The sequence below is a fragment of the Larimichthys crocea genome, chromosome XXI (assembly GCF_000972845.2).
Source record: "Larimichthys crocea isolate SSNF chromosome XXI, L_crocea_2.0, whole genome shotgun sequence".
Taxonomy (NCBI): domain Eukaryota; kingdom Metazoa; phylum Chordata; class Actinopteri; family Sciaenidae; genus Larimichthys; species Larimichthys crocea.
Genome location: NC_040031.1, coordinates 10530915 through 10553179, shown reverse-complemented (window position 1 = coordinate 10553179; position 22265 = coordinate 10530915). Strand labels below are relative to the sequence as shown.

At 41.3% G+C, this 22265-nt stretch overlaps 1 protein-coding gene across 1 annotated transcript in view; it reads right to left on the bottom strand.

Annotated features, from left to right (window-relative positions):
• zfpm1 (zinc finger protein, FOG family member 1) overlaps positions 1–22265 on the bottom strand; it is a 102854-nt gene that overhangs the window by 44398 nt on the left and 36191 nt on the right. Inside the window, exons 2-3 of the mRNA XM_027272635.1 lie at positions 16702–16848; positions 9878–10021 (exon numbers count right to left, since the gene is read on the bottom strand). Of these exons, the coding sequence (XP_027128436.1) occupies positions 9878–10021; positions 16702–16848 (291 nt within the window). The remainder of the gene's footprint in view (positions 1–9877; positions 10022–16701; positions 16849–22265) is intronic.

Below are 22265 nucleotides of genomic sequence, written 5' to 3'. Positions count from 1 at the left end.
ACCGAGAATCAAAAGTTTCTCGATCCACTGAGGGTTAAAAAAAAACACTATTAAAGAGTACACTGTTGACAGTTGATTTTAGTCGAGTGTTTTTCCCTGTTGCTGCTGTAGACGCACAAACTCTCTTAAGACTCTGGAAAACACATGATTGTTGTCTAATAAAGGAAGGAAACTGGTGAGTGAGAGATACTACAGGGGACGTAGAGAGAAAGAGACAGAACACGATAAGAAAGAGATATCACGAGGATGAGGAACATGCGCGCGTGTGAGGGCTTTTTTCCACATACTTCTATTCTGACATGTTGCTCGCAGCCTCACAGACAAATGAGAGCCTCTAACATGAGATAGTTTTTGGTTCTCAGCGGATCAGTTTAAAGTCAGGGGCTTGAATTTATGGTTAAGATAAAAAACATTTTGATTAGTTAAGTTGCCGATAGACTAAAAAACAAAAGTAAATGAACACCTCAAACGAGGTTGAACTTTAATAACTTCACATTGTTGAAGATGATGTGAAGATGATCTCAGCTACTGGTGTCATAGTTTAACTTCATCTAAAACTACTACACCGTAGACTTTACAGTGAAAAACTGTCAAAACTTGACAGTAAAACACTGCTGTGAAATATGACAGTGTTTAACACAGTGATATACAGTAAGACAGTCATGTTTCAAAACCTTACACGGCATTTTATGGGAATTTATACAGAATAAAGTGTTTTACATTAGAGATTCTTAATTGTAGCATTGTGGAACACTATGGATTGAGTGTTAAAACATTAAAAATCACTTCCTTTATCATTTCTGTCTCTGTATAGTTTGTTTTTTTCCTATCCAGAGGCTCCACAGATAACGGATAGTGCGCGAAATATTCATAAAAAAAACACCCACATCAGGATTTCTACACCCAGCCTTGCAGCATGGGCCAACCCCAACAGGAGAACATAAGTTGTGAAACGTTTTGGTTTGTTATTCTAGTCTCTCTGGATGATTTCTCATTGCAATTTGAATTCTTTAGCTCCAGCTGTATCCAGATCCAACACCAGAAGTTACCTCAGCATCTGAATTTTAACCATTATGGTAAAGGGTTGGGGAACAGAGCTGACAAGTTAATTATAAATGTCTCCAAGTGTGTTTTTGTGTGTGAAGAGGAAGGGTATGCAGGATGTGGTGTGGTGGCTGCAAGAGAAGCCAGAAATCTGATAGCCTGGTAATAAGCGTGCCAATGTCCAGTCCCACCACCAGCATCAGGCCTGCCATGGGCTCACACACTGGGTGCATGGGAGCTGCTGGGGCTGATAGCAGCCGGACAGCATGGAGAAATGTTCCTTTAGATTAGGGCCTCGTGCCTATCAATCATCAGGGATGGAGGAGGGGAGTGACACATCAATGACAGGCTGGAGAGAGGAGATGTTAGAGGAGAGTGTGTGTGTGTGTGTGTGTGTGTGTGTGACAGAGTGTGTGTGTCAGTCAGAATATGTGGTGTAGATCAAGAGTGGGTGATGGAAGCAGAGGGCGACGCTGGCTTCAAGTGCCCGTTAAGAGCTCGACTCCCAAGTATGGAAGTTACAAGTTTTCACCAGACACACGGTCTGTGTTTGCACACCTGTTATCAGGATGGTCTCGTTTTATACAAGCTGCTTAGTGCAAGTGAAAGAAAATAAAGTACCGGAAAAGAATTCATTGATATCGTGGTGATGGATTTTTTTACTGCAAGACAGACATATGACAATCATCTACACCAGAATAATTACTGTGAAGCACATTTATTTGACAATCCAGCTATAAACCAAGCAGCAACCTCCAGTTCTGGTTCCTCCGGTACTAAAAACTGTAAGACCTCAAGCGACCACTTGAGGCTGGCTGCAGAAGTGAGTCAGTCTCCATAAGCCCTCTTGTTAAAATGTCCAACTCCACAACAGAAATAAACATGTTTACAGCCTGGTTCAGACTGCAGCTAATTTCCCCGTTCAACTGTGAGGGGGGTGAATATTTTTTAAGGCTCAAAGTTCCACATATTTAATAGCGTCACTGCTTGATTGACAGGAAAGTGCCGTTACAGACGGCTTATTAGAGCAGCCAGGTGTGATTCGGCCCGCCTTAGGTCCACATCTTTATTTTTCAGCTTCGGAAACAGGTGACGTCGCTCAGGCTCTGTCCATTCTTTAAACTGTCATTGGTCTAAACAAACATCTACACTGATCCTTTGTTGTGCATAAAGCCAACTCTACATTGGACCTATATGATGGCACCAAGTGTAATTTACTGGGATGGATGTGATTCGTCACCATAATCAAACAGATGCATGCATTCACCCACATATACAAAACTTTTTCTGTACTATAGTGACAAAAAAAACAAGCTTCCACTGACTTCATTGCAAACCACAGACTGTACTCTGAGGTATCTCAGCTAAACTGACAAGACAACCAATCAACACCCCCCCAAAAGCATTTTTGATTGACAGGTGGAATTGACAGGGTGCTTGCAGGGACACCCTCCTCCTGTGAGACACGGGAGTCTGCTGGTGTGAGATATGGAGGAAGGTTACAGAGAAGACAGGAGAGTGAGAGTACAGTATGTCTAACTGTGTGATAGATGGATGGATGTGGGTCAGCCCTGCCCTAAAGGAGACCATAATATATCGGGATACAGCTTAAAAAACGACAGAGACCAATATGAAGTATTTGTTACAGTGAACAGCGTCCAGTTTCACTTTCACGTTTCATTTGTTAACCTTACACCCTAACCCGACCTGAAACCCTATCACACCTTTGCACTGTCCTCCATTCGTCCTCCTCCACTGTCAACGGATCAATCAGTCCAGTTTATCGCAGCCTGGCTCTTAATTTTAGCAGGTTTTGCGATGTTGTCCTGGTTCAGTGTGTTACAGGTTGGTCACGTTTTGGACCTGGTGGTGGAGCTAGATGAAAGGTCAGATATCTTTCTGGAGATATGACAAAAAAAACTCCTGCAAATGATCGAATAAAACTCCACAAAGTCCTCTTGGATCTTAAATACCTGTCGCACGTTTGATGCCAATCCATGCAATAATATTTAATCACCATAGTCATTTGGATTTTTCCTGTTTCTTGCACATTTCATGGCGATTTGTCTAATAGCTGCCGACATATTACAGTCTAGAGGAGCAAAGACCAACAGACTGATATTGCTACCGCATTAAAAACATAGCTAAAAATATCAGGTATTGTAATGTATTCGCTTTTTTTTTTAAATTAGAGACGCCAAACAGCTTCTATGACCCTCGAAGGGAGACTTGCTGAAAATGCTCAGATATTTCTTCATATTATACCTTCCCCATCCTTCTATCTCTTAGACCTAACCCACTTCCTGTTCCCTCACGTCTAATTTCACTATCAGCACCTGCACCTCTTAAAATCTCTCACCCCCTCACCTCCTGCTCTCACCGATCCTCGCCCCCTCACCCCTCTTTCACCCTTCATTAGTTATCTCTGCACTCTAAACTCGATATTGCGCTTCTTCATTCCACTTCTCTTCTCACCTGTCCTTTTATTCTCTAGTCTTCCTCCCTCATGTCGTTCTGTTTTCGTCCCCCCCCTCCCACGCTTTAGGTCCTCTCTAACCCTTCACCCCTCTTTCCCAAGTTCACCCCCTTTAACCTCAGCCGGTCTGGAGATGAGATCTCGTCTCTGCGCTGGGAGTTAACCGTCTATGCTCCTGGTATAGCAGATAACAGATAACGTGTACAGAAATGTAACACAACGCAGATATTCAAGGTTCAACATTGTTTCTGAGTCAGGGAAGCGCAAACTTTATCAAAATGTGAGTAGATTCTTATATTCCTGAACTTCTTTATATATTAGCTACTTAGTTTGGTTTTGGAATAATAAAAGTGTTCGAATAAAGCAACACACACCATAGATATTAAATAAAATGGCCAAGGAATCAGTAAAAAACAGAAAATGGCTGTTTCCTGTATTCCTGGAACAGTTTAGACACATTAGGTCATGAAGGTCCTTGGTTTGTATGAATAGCTCCACAAAGAGATGAGCAAAGCAGCAGCAGTGCAGAAAACTGGAAGCTTTTACACAAACATCTTATCCTGCAGTTTCTACGTTCAGCCGTCCATGACCAGATGGATCAAACTGAGAAACAAAGGTCTTATCACGCGTGGACGAAGTGATGAGGGTGCACCTTGTGCCGATGGTGGCGACTTGAGCGTGGGAGGTGGTGGTGGGGGGGGAGTTACCGTGCAAAATATGCAAATGTGACACCGCCAACGTCTCCCTTTTCTCCACCCAAATAAATTAGACTCTCAGCTGTGATAATATGCATATAGTGTGCCTTCATGCTCCATTATAATTAACTACTGTATGATAACCCCACACCCACCCACTCACTACACACACACACACACACACACACACACTGTGCCTGGTAAATAATAATAACCATTATTACGCCTGCCATTATAATGCTTTATTTGAGGTAATTTAAATAACTCTGTTGGGGAGGATAAGCAGCGAGGAGTGCTGGGCAAGCAGGAAAATACTCCTCGCTCGGCTGGCTTCCCGAGGCCCCTGAGGCAGACAAGTTGTCAGAAGGTGTGATTGGACAGCCCGGAGAGGACTTCTTCTTTGCCATCCATGTCACACCAGAGGGCTGAATAGAGGAGGGACCTGGGCAAATCTTTGATGGGGTTGGAATTCATTAAAGTGCTCCACTACAACCAATGCACCTCTTACAGAGTCATTACTGCAGCTGGGAGGCATTTTGAAAACGGTAAAAGGAAATAAGTATACATGTTTTGTTATTATTCCTTGACTTATAGAGGCCTACTTTGTTTAACACTGCAGACAGAATGGTAGAGCTGAACCGATTAGTTAATTACAGAAATCGCCTGGTTGATAAACGCATATTAAATCAGACATCATCAAATTCTGATGAATGATTAAATGCTGCAAAAATGTCAAATCTTCCCTCGTTCCAGTTGCTTTTCTTTTGTCTTGTGAGAGATATAAAGACTTAAATGTCTTTCAGTTAGAGCCACCAGATAACTCGTCTGTTTTCTGACCTTTTAGAGACTAAACAATTAATCAAGAGAATAATTAGAAGATTAATCGAAAACAACAATAAGCGTTCATTACGGCTCTGTGGAAAGGATTCTTAAATCTTTAGCCAGACCAAGAATACTTAACAGACACTTAACATGTAAAACAAATATAAAGGTTGACCAATCAGTCCAATCCAATTCTTTGAATATTTTATTTTGCCCAACCAGGATCTAAAAATGATCAACACATCGTCACATGAGACAAAGAAAGATCCTCACAAACCAAGAAATATTACTCATTCCTTGATTTATTATAATTATATATACGCAGCTCAATATCTCTTTTACGCGATGAACTCAGCATGATGATCTATGACAGGAAACAAATATGAATATTCGAGTCAGCAGATCGATGCACCGTGGCTCTTTTCCTAGGAGGGCCTCTAAATTTGTAGGTTTTGTTTTTACTAAATTCTTATTTATGTTTCAGTTATTTTGTCCATTTCTTTAGATATTAAACACTTTCCCCCGTTTAGTGACGGCCACTGACAATGGATTTATAGAGAGTACTGGAAGGAGAAGAATATGTGGGGACCGCCAGCCAGCCAGCGAATGACAAGGGATTACTGTGACACACATTTGCATATCAAGAATTTTAAGCAGCGAGGGAGAAAATATCGAACCCTCCAGCCTGCAAGGTCATTCAAAAGATAGTTTTTTTTTCTTCTCTTCATAATTTATTTTGCATATCATGCAGTATGGACACAGTGTAGATTAAAAAAGGCGGCTTTAGCATATCATGCCCATCCCTGATAGGGACCAGCTCCCACCTAGACTTCTCTGAGACACCATGCCACCACCACACCCTCATCAAACTGACTGAGGACACACACACACACACACACACACACACAGACATCATCTTGATTGTTTTAAGACAAACTACACAATGGAGGAAAGAAGCTGAAAATTGCCGAAGCCTCTAATCCATTCCAAGTTTATCATCTCTTTAATTTGAATGTGTGTGTGTTTTTTTTTTTTCATATCAATGGACGCCACAAAGCCGATGTTTTGTTAGCCGCTGTTGGCAGAAAAAAAAAAGAGAATCATAAAAACACAAAAAGGATGGTCCTGACTATCATCTATGACTAAGGAATCGTCACATAAACAACTCATTACACACCGAGAGATGGTGTCAAATGTGTCGACAGAGAAACGTCGTGTCCAGTAATGAATTGTATTATCTTTTAGCAGAGAGGATGAATTAAAATGTTCTGTTGTTGTTTTCTCCGTCTCATGTTAATATCAGTCCGTCTGAACAACAGTAATGACTGCGACAAGGAATTATTTGAACAACTTATTTGAATAAATTAGAGATCGTTATCGTGAGAACACAAACTGTGCGCAGAAAGAGAAATTAAAACATTTTTCATATCGAGGAATTTCCAGAATAAATCACATTTTTTGGAGCTTTTGAAATATACAGTAATTAGCAGGTTAATATTCATTGAATTTAGACTTTTTGAGAAAGATTTGTGCACACTGTATAAAATATAATCCGGTCAAATTGTATATTTTCACACATGCAAAACAGCAGAGAGGGGAGGAAAAGAGTGGTACGGACTGATTGATAGAGGTTAAGAGGTATCATGACTGAAGGAAGAGGGCAGAAGACATGAAAAGAAATGAGGAAATAAAGAAATGCAGACAAGGTGTCGAAGTGAGCTGCTCTTAAAAGCACAAAAACTAATCGAACAACGATTTTTTACTTTAAATGAAAAGAAAAGAGAAACTTTTACACCATTATATAATCAAGACTTTAATACCCAACATCAATTTCACTCTACTAGACCTGAAACCATGACCTCGTTGATTGATAAGTCAATCAGCAGAATATGAATGCCTATTTTAATAATCAATTTATTGTGTCAGTCCAAGAAGGTTTGATGTGAGGAGTCACACGCGAAAGTAAGTTGAGGATTTTTAGGTTTTAGATACCACAAGCGATTTCAATAATCACACTGGGCTGGACTATTTTGCAATATTTGGCAGACAAACTCTATATGGGTTTATCAAGGATATAGTCTGTAGATTTGTCAGTAATAAAAATGTTATTTGTTGCTTTAATTTCTACAATCATCATCTATCAAATCCTCCCAAACCTCCTCCTGTTATTTATCATTGATTACTTAATAGTTTGGTCTAGAAAGGTCACTGATATATATATCTCTTTTTCTGTCAATGGACTAGCTGCTTCATAACCTTCCTGTTTTAAGTGTTAAGAGCAAACTGATGACTGATCAGATCAGATTAAGAGTGAATGTGAGAAAGTCTTTTTTTGAGTTTTGCTCTTTCCTGTCAAACTAAAAACAAAGTTTTGTGCGAGTGAGATGAGGATGTAGCCCGACGCTCTTTTAAATACTCGCAACAAAATATAAAAAAAACAAAAATTATTGGAAATAATAATAGTACACTATAAATAGGATGTAAAAGCAGGTTGTAGTGACACTGCTGGACCTTAAAGCGACCACACCTCTTCAAATGAAAAGCTTCGAGGAGCAGGAGAGTGTCTGAAGGCAACAACAGTGAGGAACGAGTGGAATGCCAACACTCCCCAAAGGAGATAAAACCTTTATTTATTTATTTATTTATTTATTTTATTTATTATTTGCCGTTTATTCCCATCCCCGCTAATACACACTTTACCTCCCATCTGTTTATTGCAGGGAAGTGTTTCGTATGAACAAGAGCACATTAGACGGTGACTCCAGTCCCACTGTGACGTGCGGGATGATGAAGAAGAAGAAGAAGAAGAAGAAGCAATGAAAGGATGGAGAGAGAAGAAAGAGGGAGAGATGTGTGTTGTTAGAGGGGTTGAGGATGGAGAGGAGGGGAGTTAGTGGGGTTATTAGTGGTGATGGAGAGACCAGAGGAGGAGAAGGTGGATGGATGGAGGAAGGGAGGAAGGGAGGGAGGAAAGGAGGGAGGGAGGGAGGAAGGGGAGGTGGAGGAGGGGGGGCTTGACGATAAGAGAAAAATTCAGACCGGTCAAAGTTTCCTTTTTGCCAATCGTGCTCCTGATAAAGACAGCGCCTGCTCCGGAGCTGATAGAGGGGCTATCTCTCTCCCTTACTCCCCCCCCCACCACCACCACCACCACCACCTCCTCGTCCTCCCTTCCCCACCTCCTCCATCCCTCCGCCTCGCTCACCCCAGCAGTTAGTTTGCAAGGAGGAGAGAAGGAAGGAAAAAAAAAATGAAGGTCCCTATCAGTGCAGCATCATGGTGCTACCATCAACCAGCCACGGCGCAGCAATTAATATCGCTCCAATTACTGTTAAAGGGACAAGGCTGGGACAGGACGATAATGAACACATCCTCTCTTCCCCACCAGAGGAATTAAAATACACGTGCACACACACACACTCGTAAACACACACACACACACACTCGACACTGTGTAGACACACATGCACCGACGTACATAAAACGTGTGCAGCTTGAAAAGGAAATAATGCGAGATAGTGCGGTAATCTTCTTGCATTGTTTAACTCATTGAAGACAACAGACAGAGAGAAATAAATAACCAAACAAACCTCGATAAGAGAGGAAATAAATAATAAAATTATGGCGATTTACTTGTTATCTGCTCTTAGCCGTGTGTGTGTGTGTGTGTGTGTGTTTTGTTTTTTTTTTGTCACGTCTTGAATAAATTTTCCCCCGGCCTGTCACATTCACATCTCATGTTCGGGGGGGGGGAACAGTAGGACAACAGAGCGGACCCTGAAAGACACTCAGAGGAGGCGACGCAGAAGAACGTCTCCAACACTTAAGGGATGAATAAAATGATGGTATGCTGCAGCCACACCACAGACATTTAATGCCCTGTAAAGTAAGGGTGCAGAGGTTGGGGTCGTGTTTTAGTTTCATTCAAACCACATCCTGAGCATAGTTTCCACAATAAACAGATTAAAAATGTTCAGCGGGGTAAGAGTATCAGTGATCTGACTTGTAACAGAGTTGGGCCTGTGATAAAGATACTTTTCTCATTTCATAACATACATGTACACATCTTATAGGTCATCTGTGGGATTTTGCATTGAATTAAAGCTGTATTTCATCAACATGTGATGATTCTAAAAACACAAAACATGCAGATTCAGCTTCGTTTATCATGTTTTATGTATATTTATAGATATTAGAACCTTCAAGTAAACATAAGGGATGTAAATAAGACTTGAGTGAAAGAGTACAGTACAGATGTTAGCAGCTGCACAGCTCTGAGGAGCCTTTGACTGAGGTAGACTGAACAGGTTCTGCTGTGTATGAGTCAAGACAAAGTCACAGATGATACGCATCATATCACACTTATTAGGTGTCACATAACTGTGAGTGATTACAGACTTTATGCATGTTCACGAGTGAACTTCACACTTTAGAGAACAGAGCAGCTGAAATAGAGACGGAACATGAAACTATAACAGAGACGTGGTCGACAGAGACACGATTGCAGCAGTACACTTATAGATGTTGGTGCGCCGAGAATGGACACGCAAGTTGCAAAACAGACTTGTCAGGATCTACAGCTGGCTGCTTTAAAATACGGAGATTTTACTTTTCATAACAATTGAGTTCCTTAATCAATGATCATCTCCTCGGTCAGCCTCAGTCCTCGGATTCACCGTTCACAGCTGTCAACACTGTGACCAAAATGCAAAATGCTGATTGTCTCCTACACTGGATTTGTTTTAGTGTAGTGGAGTTTAATGTGATTTAGCTTGACATACATTTGTCACAAACACACGACATCAGCATGTGTTTCCTGCTGTACTGTGACCACACTGACCTGGACCTCTCCACTGTAACACCTCCTCCTCCTCTTCTTCCGCTCCTTCGTCTTGCTCCTCCCTGCCGCTGTGTGTCGAACCTTGCTCCTCCCTGTCTTCGTATTCATCATCGGGACCTCCTCGAGAGTCCTGCGTTCTGGGCTCTGGGTATACACAAACATAAAAAAATAAATAAAAAAAACACACTTAAAATAACTCCAGGCAGTTTAAACGTGAAACTCATGAAGATGTTCCAAAAACCAGTCATCGATTGAACCCTGTGTGTAGGTCTAAATGTGTGTGTGTGTCTGGGCAGTGGTTGTTCCTGTCTGTTGATCAAAGGCGGTGATGAAATGACTGGCTGAGCCGTGTAACACAACACCTTGCCACGCAGAGATGGACCCTTTGATACTCACTGCAAACTCTGGAGAATCAAAGACGGCTATGAAACGCCGTCTCTCGCTCTCCACCTTTAGTTCGCGCACTCTCTCCCGTTTGTCTTCCACCCCGTTTCTCATTCTCTCTCTCTTCCTCCTTCTCTCGCTTTGCGGATCTCATTGTGCTCGTCTTTCTCTTTTTCCCCCCCTCCTCCTATCTTTCCATCTCCTCCTCCCTCATCCCCTCGGCCTGTCACCTTCAGCAGAGACTGAGGCTTGTCTCTGTTCCTCTAATCAGCATTGATACCCCCTGCTATTGATCAAGCTGATTACACAGCCTCCTGCTCGCTGATCAAAGAGATCTGTGTGTGGATCTGCACGTGGCTGGACCTGCTTTTGTGTGTGTGTGTGTGTGTGTGTGTGTGTGTGGCATGCATAGACGTGAACCCTGAACTTTGCTTGTGCAGCTGGTATCAGCCGGTTCATCACACTGCTGGGTCCCTCCTTATTAGCAGGAACTCATGATTAGTTAGATTAGATTAATAGTTACATCACAGCACCTCGGGATATCTGAGCTCAACATCTCTCTCTTCTTGTTCTCGGGTCTTGCATCATCGTCAGGCCAAGGGTTAAGGTGACTCAAAAGCTGACTGCGTGGAAACGGTTCACAGACACGGCGCTATAAATCTCGCTAAAAGATTTCGCTCGGAGTTAGAAGCGGAAAATGCTTCTAAAATGTGCTTGCGTAAATCAATGAATTCATTCCGTGTATTTAAGTGTTGTGTAATGGATTTCCTGGTTTAAAACACAAACTAACTTGTTGCAGGGCAGAAAAACACCAACGACATTGTGACAGAGATCAAAATGAAACACTGTGTTGAAATGATCCCACATACATCAGTGCAACATGTAGGTAGAAGTCTTTGCGTTGGGTTTGGACTGAAGCTCATCACAGATTGTCTCCATTACAGTTTGTCCAACAGAGAGCAGTGTATTGATCATGTTGTAATTTGGATACTAAGTTTTAAAAAAAGGTTTTAGGGTTGAGCTGAAAGTTCTCCACGGTGACGCAAAGTCAGAACAGACAACAAGACGAAGTGACGTGAAACGGACAGCAGTGAGTTCAATAACCCTGACACACTCCGGAAAACTATTAAGATTATAAGAGAATACTTGTGATACATAAAAAAAGGTCCCGAAGGTTTGCCGCGTGATTAATGTAGTTAAAAATAGACACGATGATTTTAGCCGTGAGGAATGGCTCGTCTTCCCCTGAAGGCGTTATAAAAGTCCATTTATCTTTACGATGTTAGCTGAGCTGGACAGATAATAACGCTGTGGTACTACTGTAGCACCTTCATCACACTGTCAAATTATCTATTAAATACATTTCTTAATGTAGCGTACAATACACAAAACGTGTTGTTGTTTTAGACTTTTGTGGGAAAAGAATTGTGGGCAGACTCGTGCGTCTCTGTAACCTTTAGAGGAAGCTGGAAGCTCATCATCATCATGATCTCATGATCAGTCCATCGTGCCAGGCTTCAAACTGTGTGCTTGTGTCCAAATCACGGTTGTTCAGACTGCTGTAGCATTGTTTATATCACAACTGGAGAGCAGCAAAGAAATGCACTGATGGTTTTTCTTGAGTAAAAATATTTTTATAAATACGTTATATGGTTTATGAGCTGGTTGAAGTTTGCCCTTAATAGGCAGTGACCAATGGTTCATCCAATCACATACCAAATATTTTTTTGGGTGTGTTTCTTTTCCAAACAATTTCCAACTATGTGCAACAAACCGTCTGGTCTCCAACTAGGGCTAACACAGAGCAATGATAACTTTAGTATTGGAGATCATTTCATCATATGTAATGCCATGTATAGGATGTAAAATGTAGCACATCCCAGTCAGAACAGACTACTGAGATCTTTGTTTAACCAGGAGAGGTCCCACTGAGATTTAAAAATGTCTTTTACAAAGTGGTCCTGGTCAAGACAGGCAGCAGCACGTGTAACATCCTAGAGAGTAAAGGTGCAGTGGAAGCCATGAAGCCACCAGTATCAGTTACGTCTCCGCGACTTTGTGTGCATGGTTTGAAATTTATTAAAAAAGTGATGACATGAAGAAAATATGTCACAAATTCAATATATTTAAGTCACTTTCTCCTCATTTCTCCTTTGTCTGAGTCCCCCTCCTCCTAACTTTTGCCCTTCTTTCCACTTCCTCCTTCCCACCTCCCTTTTTTTTTCATGTTCTCCCTCCCCCCTTCATCCCCCCCCCCCCGTCTTCAGCCTCCATCCCGATAACACCTGAGCTGTCTGCACAAAGCCCGTGTTTACCCTTGCATTCCCGCTCACGATAAACAGCGATAGCGCCCCGATCGATACCAGCCATAAACGTCCCGACGACCACGTGACGCCCTCACACTCTGCTGTTATTAATGTAACAGTTGAGAGATTGGATCTGCATCGTCAAATAAATCAACACACGCGCACACACACACACACACACACACACAGATGCACACACATGCACTCACCATCCATCTTCACGTCACGTCCACCTTTCAACCTCATCCGCACGCAAACACTCATACACAGTGACATACTGTACACACACTAAACACAAGCAGACCTACACACACATGCACACACACACACACACACACACACACCTCCCCCCCCTGCCTAAACAGTGCCATTATTTTCAGCTATAAATCACATTGAATGGCACATTGATTTTATCCTGCAGGGGCTGAAGCGAGGGGAGGGGGAGCTGGAGACACAGTTATTGCGTTTAATATTATCAATATTATCTCCCATATCATCTCAGACAGGGAGGCAGGTATCAGGAGGAGTCGACAGACACTTTTCTGCCAAACCCCTCCTCCATCTCTCCCGCCTAACCCACCCACCCCCCACACCACCCCCCAATAGCGAGACAGTCTCCATCAATCAGATAAGCTGAACTTCCTCTGTCACACCTGCAGGGCAAAGTCACGCAACAACCTCGCCTTATAACTTCTACAACCCTCCATATATACATACACACGTTTCTGCCTTTTTTTGCATCATATTTGAAGTTCAACGCGCTACTACAGTTTCCACGTTGGTCAATTTGGGTGGAGGGGTGTAAAAGTGAGGGGAATTTCATTTAACCAATGCAGTGATGCACGTACTGTACAGTAAGTCAGAGGAGAGACAAGTAAAGCAGACGTGCATGAGACAATCAGAACGACGGCGACCACAGTCGATTAACTCGCGGATAATCAAGATGAGGAAAAGCAAAGTCAGCAGATTAAAGTAGTTTGTGCGTCGACGCTGAAATGCCAAGCGACGCTGAATGTTTTTTTTCCTTTTTATCGTGGTATCAGAGAGGTATCGAGCACCAACTCGTGTTGTGTATCAAAGTTTGCTGCTATGCTGACAACCTTAATCAGCAGTGCTGCTAATGGAGCTAAATGAGACTAATATGGTTGTTTTTTTTAATTACCGCATGTTTGCGGTGTGGAAGTGTGTCAGTGAATTTATGATGAAAAAGCGATTAGTCTTTAATTAAAGCTTCAACGGAAAGTTTAAAATCTGTGAGAGAACAGAGAAAAAAAAAAGAAACTTCCTCTCTTATCCCATCATAACTTTTTTTTTTTTTGTAACGCTCTCGTGCTCCAGGTGTTAAATATGATGCAAGCTCACACCCTTCGGCAACACATGCACCATCATGTCTGTACGAAGCAGTGAGGAACACGTCGGCTATGTCATGAACATAAAAACAATCAAATACGCTGATGCAGGTGAAGCAAGCGATGTTCTGCATTCATGTCTGGTCCTGGAAATTCTTAAAAAAGCTTCTAATGTCATTGAAAGTGCTTGATTTTATATATTTTGTGCAAGAACAGATACTGAAGTTCGTAAACAGGCGACGTTCTGCTGGTTCCCTTTGTAAAAACTCTCTTGTGTTCAAACTGTAATTAACCTCAATCAGTATCTTAAAGTATGCCGTGTCGGGTCCTTGAATTTCAGAGAATAAGGCTTGGAAAATCCTTGAAAAGTCCTTGAATTTGAATGTTTAAGAAGGTAGGGGAAACCTTAGATGAAGAAGTAACTCTGTGCAGAAGGCACACAGACAAAAAGTACCTTTGTGGTTGACTTGTTTGATTAACCTCACTACATGTGGGTTAGTGCTGCAGCTAGTCTGCGATGAAGACACAGAAACTAACAAAACAAAGAAAAGCTGAAAATCTTCACGTAATATTTGTTATTTTTCTCTTGACGCATCATTTGGACGGACAAACTTTTCTGTCAATCCGTCGATCACCTCATGATTTCAGCACTTCTGCGTGCCAACACTCTCCAACTATCCATCTTGAAGATAACACAAGAGATTACGACCTTTGTCATTAGTCGGTTTCTGCATCACGCACACGTTCTCTATCACCGACGATCAGATTCTAATGAATAAAAAAAAAGAAGAAGAAGAAGAACAAATCATTCTGATTGGTCCATATCTGGAGGTCAAAAGGAGGTAACGCACTGACTAATCAGCCCCAGAAGTGGATTTTATCAGGTTTCCTGTGATCTAAGTGTGATTGCCTTGTTATGAAAAAAAAAAAGGGACCTTCACGTGTTTCTGCAACTGTAGAGCAATTCTGAGAAGAGGGAGGCAGGAACACACCACAACAGAGAGAGAGAGAGAGAGAGACGAAGTGAACAGATGCTCCAGTCTTCTTCGTCAATAAAGTTGTGTGTACGTGCCAGTGTGTGTGTGTGTGTGTGTATCAGCATTAATATACCAGGTCTGTCTGTCAGCTGGAGGACGGTGTGATGGAGAGAACAGAGTTCTCGGTCCTCTTACTGGTAAGAATGTGTTTTTCTTGCTAAAGTTATCAGGTCGGTTATCGCCACGTATGTGTGTGTGTGTGTGTGTGTGTGTGTGTGTGTGTCTCTTTCTCTCTCTCTCTCTTTTCCAGATGGTGGATAAGAGGCCTTGCCTTTATTAGCTAGAGCTGGCCAGATAAAGACCTGGTATTGATCCCAGGTTGAAAGAGCAGGTTCGTCAAACATGGCTGATTTACAGAGAACTGATAATGGCAGCGCCGGGCAACCGAGGAACCCCACAGAAAGAGAGAGAGAGAGAGAGCGAGAGAGAGAGAGAGAGAGAGAGTAAATCAACAGTGTGATGCGGAGGTGTGTGTGTGTGTGTGTGTGTGTGTGTGTGTGTGTTTGTGGGGAGGTTCAGTCTGCCATCCTCATCTTCCTCTTATAGGAGAATATCTTATATCTATATATCTTCTCACATAACCACACACACACACACACACACACACACCTATAGGTAATCTCTAATCTCGTCTCGATTAGCACCTGACAGAATTTCCATGGGTTTATCAAAACCAAGCCAACCAACAGACGCTTATCGCTCCCGGCCCCCAAAATTTCACAAGAGCAGGAATTTTTTGAGATTAAAAAAAAAAAAACACACAGCTAGTGAAATCTTGAATAAGTCAAAAGAATATGACTGAAAAAAAAAAAAAACTCTGCTATCACACGGTTCGAGGGGGGAGGCTCGGGATAAGAGGTGCATGAGGGAAGCAGATTCACCGGAGCCAAGATTGAACCCCAGAGAATTTCTTTTTTTTTTTTTTTGTAAGTTTTATTTATTTATTTGTATTCGTTTAGACACAATGTAGATAAAAGAGAGATACGTGTGAAAAGCTGCAACCTCGTAATGGTTCTTCAGTCTTTTTTTTTGTTGACTCCGGGGGAACTGTCTCCTGACAGATAGCAGGTAAACGTCAGTTGATGAAAGAAAAGTCTCGATGAGGAGATAAACCACTAATAACTGCCACTAACTAGACATCTGCATTGTTTTACTCGAGGAGAGGCGCAACGTCGTCAGCGCAGGCTGTGAGAGCAAATGTCTGCAGGTTATTATCAAATCCAGTCGGTTTACTGACGAAAACAGTTTTCATGTTTTCAGGGATTTTCCAGTAAGAACTGTAAACTCAGTGAAGACGTCTGTGGACTCTGCGGTAGACACAACAGGAAAATTCACTTTGTGTCCCTGGAAAAATTGTGCACAGTTCATTCATGGGAACATATTTCTACCCTCCAGCTCTGTGTCTATGACTTCAATGCCACTGTTTATACTCTGGCAGAAGAGTTACGGATGAAACAGTAATTGATTGATTGAATAAAATTGACGTAATGATAACTGATTAATGGTTTAAAGTCCATTTTAAGAAAAAATACCAAAAAAAGGAAGAATAAAATCACTGAATCCACTCAAATATGAATATTACAGTGTGTCTTTGTACAGACAAAACTAGTTTTGTGACATTTCATAGACTAAAATGGTTCATTAATTAATCACAAGGTACTTGTAGAGGCTTGTCCTTTAACCTGGCGAACAGTCATATTCTTTGTTTGATCCATTCTTCATATTTCTGGCTTTCTTCCTCCTCTCACCTTCGTTATACAGTGGAGTGTACGGCGGGGGGCTGGAGCTGTCGCCTTCCGCTGAGTCATCTGGGTCCGAGGCTCCTCCCTCCTCTCCCGATAGGCTGAGGTTGTCCGGCGTGTTCTCCTCGCCGCCGTCGAGATCTCCGAGGGAACCTGCAGGAGGGAAGAGGAAGGAGGGAAGATTAACAACTGGAACTGTGCCTGTGTCAGTGAGATCCTCGTTTGTGGAAGAAAATGAGTTTATTCAAGTACAGAGCAGCAGTCTCACACAATAACAGATTAATATTACACTTCAGTGTGTGAGTGGGTTTCATTGTCTTCCCGTGGGCCTCGAGTCTAAACACACAAGTGGTGAAACACAAAAGCGACAAACTCCTTCTTGTGTGATCGTATGTTCTGCAGGAGGGAGCAAAAAAAAGCTTAAACACACTGATGTGTTTCCTTTTTTTTTTTGTATAACTGGACTCATTCAAAAAACAGTTTCAAGAATTGGACACGGTGAACGGTCTAATCCAGAAGATTAATAGCAAGAAGCCAAGGGGGACCTTAAAGCCAAATTACAGTATACCTAAAATTGTAGCTAAAAGAGTGATTAGTGTAGGGCTGATCTGTATCAATTACAGTTTCATAATCCCTGCTGACCATAGTAATTATACAGTACTTTTGATCTATTTTAGCCCGTTTGAAGATTACATCCCAAAAAAAAAAAAAAAAAAAAAAGTCAGTCAGTTAATATGGATTTAATGTGACTTTTTTAAATTGCTTCATTAATAATATAAGACGAACACAGCAGCCTGCTTCAGCGGCGTGTTAAGAGATCTGAACGTTGGAGCACGACGACGTCATATTTATTAAGACTGACTTATAGTTATTAACGTTTGGAGGCTTTCTACATATATATATATAAAAAGGCAGTTTCTATTACTGCATCGGATGATGACATCCTTCAGTCTCAGTTCCCGGGAGGATACCACGATGGAATTATTAATTCTGGGTCCCATTTCTCTTAAGAGGATTATAGGGAGTGCTCGTGAGTGAGTGAAGCAGAAATGGTTAATAATGTGCCGCAGACTGCCGAGGGAGAAAACAACTCACATACATAATAATGATGTATTGGAAAGTCAAGGAGGGTGGGCACGTTGTTTTTGAATAACTAAATCAGAGTGAAATTAATACTGGGAGATTTTTTTTTTCTTCCATTTGTCGCCCTTATCCCCCCCACCTCAATCCAGACAGGTTGTAAATTAATTTTCATTAGGTTGTGTTGAACGAACACAGGGATTGTTTCGCAGCTAAAGCCGTGACTGGGGGGCGTATATATTTACAATACTGGAACAAAAGGAGTCTATAATCTATACAAAGCACACAACAATACCCATGAATAAAGAAGCTTGTAGAAAAAGGGAGAGGCAATTTTTCTAATTCTGTTAATTTCACTTCCAAAGCAATTAAAAGCAGGCAGAGATAATGCTGGGAAACAATCGCCGGCTGACAAAGTGTTTCTGTCTTTGTAAATGAAACATCTTTAGGCTAATTTCAACTTCCACGCCTGCATGGTTCACTCTAATTTCAGATAAAATTAACACAACTAGATTTGGACCAAAAAAAAAAAAAAAAAAAAAAGACGGAGAGAGAGAGTAGAGGAGAAGAGAGAAAGAAAGAAAAAAAAAAGATCGATCCTGTACACAATATTTTTAGAATTAGGTCTATGTCGCCTGAGCTTTGCTAGATCTAATTTTCAGTATCTATAAGGACATTTTCATACAATTAATTTTCCTTTAATCATAATTGTACAAAGGGACTTCTCTGTATAAAATTCCAATTATATTTCCTGTTTAAAATGTAAGTTTGAATTATGATTTCTTTCCTCATTACGGCTCTGGTTTAATGAATCAATCGCTGCATCACTGCTTTCAGACATCAAATGGTGCGGAAAAAGTTTCAGCTCCACTTTCTCTTTCCTCTTTTATCCAAGGAGAAATATTCTCCCTTTTTTGTCTCCCCCCCCTCACTTCTCTTCCTGTCTCGGATAGTTGGCAGAAAGGATAGCGGGGGCCGCCGCGTGATAAGTGCGGCACATTCTACTTCATTTGCCAGTTTAAAAGTTAAAGTCTTATTAATTGTTACGCCGTGATATCCACGGGAAAATTGGACTCAACTCCATTCAAGAGATGGAGAAATAATAATAATAAAAAAAAAAGAAAGAAGAACATGGCCCACATGTGTATCTCTGTACGAGGGACATCAATTAAGTTGAGACTTATCCAACAGCACCAGTGAACTTTCTAGGTTATGAACTAAATAAGGAGGATCTTCAGAAAAAGCCTAAAGCTGACATTTATTCGTATTTCTACATCTGATGTTCTCCAGCGAATAAAACTTAGGAAATACTGACAGAAGAAATTTATACTTGGCATCAGTTCCTGAACAGAGAATGGACTCTGGCGTTTTTGATGAATGTTCTGAACGACCGAGTCAGTCGTCGACACGCAAACTCAAGATCAGCTGGAGTAAGACTTGACTTAAAACATCAGCAACATCAACGCCATTTACAAAAATGAGATAATAAATAAAACTGATCACTCAAACTTACTTTCAATACCCAATGGATTTCCATACAAATGCGACATTGTCAAACGTTAATCAGCTAATGTTTGGTAGTTTTAACTTGATATATGTCGTAAAATAATAAATTGATAATGGGAGCAGTGTCACGTAGCTGCTGATTGTAACCCCCTCACATCATTCTATCATTCCTTCTTCTGGGCTACTGTAGAAACATGGCAGACTCCATGGAAGAGGACCCACTGCACCTGTAGATATGAGAGTCTCATTCCAAGGTAAGAAACACATGATTCGTGATGAAAACAGAGTTATAAAGATTAGATTCTGTAAATGAAAATCTAAATCTGACAGACTGAACATTTAATTTTACGTCAATCAGCTGGACCTGGAAATAAATATCATATTCATGGATATTCAGGTCGTGGTAGGATATTCGATAACTATTTGAAGTGATTGATTTACTGCTGCGGCCATAAGTTTGAAAGATTTCAGCTTTGCATTGGTGACGTGGTTTGCAAACTGACAACCATCATCTCGTCCATACATTAATGGATTAAGAATCCATAATGGAAATATTCCGGTTGGTAATCAAACAGTATTTAGGTTAGATATATCTATGTGAGGTCGTGACCTGGATCTAAGGTGTCTAATTCAAGTACCTGACTGTGATTGTGTGCAGTGTTTTGCGAAATTCCTCCACTAACATTTCAGAGGAAGCAAAGACTTTATTAAAAGGTGTTTCGGGGGAAAACGTTTTAAAATTCAGGTACTCCATGTTGACTGAAGAAAAATCAAATCCAACACAGAGATGAGGCAGAGACAGATGTGTTAGTACAGGAGTACTTGAGCTCCAGCGCAGAGACTGCAGCTGTCTGTCTTGGAGGCACGAGGAGAGGCAGAACAAAGTGCTGCAAGCTGATGAAGGCGCCAAAGATACTGCTTTATTAACTCTCCGTCCACATCAAACCTGCAGCGAGCAGCTCGCTGATTAAACACAGAGACAACACACATCAAACCTGCATGCTCAACAAGCCTGATTAAACAGACGCAAGCCTCGCCGCTCTCACGCTAATAACCCGCCGCACAAAAAAAAATACATTAGACCTGAAAGCAAGAGAAGAAGAAGAAGAAGAAGAAGAGGGGGAGGGCTGTGAGAGAGAGAGAGGGAGAGGCATACATGTATCAGAAAATCACAGACTTGTGAAGAGAAACATTAAAAGAGGATATTTAGAGAAAGAAAGCAGAGAATGAGAGGGAAGAGGAGGACGTGGGAGCTCTCGAGAGAAACTAAGGTACCTGACACCGAGTCACGCACTGGAGAGGGGCCACTTATTGATCAGAGTGAGGAGAATTACCCACCACCGAGGAAAATACTTTTAATCAACTTTGCACTTTAAAACATTTTCCGCAGCGCTGCATAGGCTCTTATCGCAGCTTCGCGCCCTACCGTTCCCCTACCCTCAACTCCCGCACACAATAGGAACCATCCACACAGCCCATGATATCGATCCGTTATATTCAGCTTCAATAAAAATCAGCTTTTTTCTCCCCCAGCCTTTAGGATCTGAGCCGCTAACGGCCACCCATTGATTACTCTGGGGGATGACAAAGTCAAGCAAAGCGATGGATTTTTTCGACAGATTCGAAATCCCCGAGACTTATCGACCCGCCCCCGCACATCTTCACATCTAAAATGTGATGACGATAAAAGTTCCCAGATTGCGGCGGGGTGTGCGGGAGGTGACGCAAAATTGGTCTGAGGTTGAGGCTCAGGTATTTTTAAAAAAGGCGCGCAGGCTGATGAAGCTCTGTCAATCCTCGGCAACATCTCATCCATGTTCTGAAACCAAGCAGTGTGAATCACAACGAGTTTCAAAATGAGGTTTCGGGCTGATACCGATCAAATGACTAACAAATTAATGAATGCAGAGTAACTGTCAACTGTCAGACCTCACTGAGACATCGTTTCTTGAATCTCAAATTGTTCAGACATCACTGACATCGGTCAGTCTGTTTCTTAACGGATGTGCGCAATGAACTTTGAGTTTAATCAAGTTTTGAGGTCGCGGCACAACTTTTTTTCTCAACGTCCTTTAGTCACAAGATGTTGCCACTAAGTTTGTTAAAAGGTTTCATGACTTCAATACTTTTTCTTTAGATACCACGCATTGAAGATATTGTGTCAAAAGCTATAAAAAAAAAAAATGCATGTTTTCAGTGACTTAAACAACACTGTGTGTGTCTAGAATCCTTGTTGTGGTATCGAGTATCATTTTATTATACCAGTATCAAGTTCTCGTGTTGTGACAACAAGTTGGTGTTTTTATTTCCCAGGAAAACTTCTCCAGGATAATCACTTAGGAATTTCCGATCTTTAGAAAAACGATAATCATTGCTTTTCTTTGGTCTGGTATTTTAATTATGTAGCCCTTTAAATTAAGACATTTTATATACTATACCTACGAGATGAGAAATGAGTAAAGCTTAGTGACTCTTGACTAAATTTGGCATCATACAAAAATATTTGTACCTCAGAAAATATAAGCATGTATATTAAATGTTTGGTACAACTGGATTCAAAACAGCTTCAGCTTTTATCATCAGTTCACAGAGCTTAAGACATGACTCATAAAATGACAGTTTACAGCGAAACCAGAGAAAAGCGGCTTGTTTGTTCATTTCTAAATAAATGACTCAATTAATCACTAATTAGAACAGCTCTTTACACATTTTCTGTCCATCTGCTAACCAAACTCATCGAACACTAGTTAAATCACTCACAGAGCATCACAGGTTTGTTGTCCTATAGTAGATTTTCAAAATAAAAGTCCCCAGAACAGCTGCTGGTTGTTTCTCCTGTAGAGGAGTTGTGCGTCATGACACAGTTTGCTTTCACTACAGCTGTAACCTTGAACTACTACCTTAAAACTGTGAGAAAGACCATGGGGAACATTTATATATAAAGAATATTACATTGACAGTGTTGTTAGTCATATTAGAGCTGA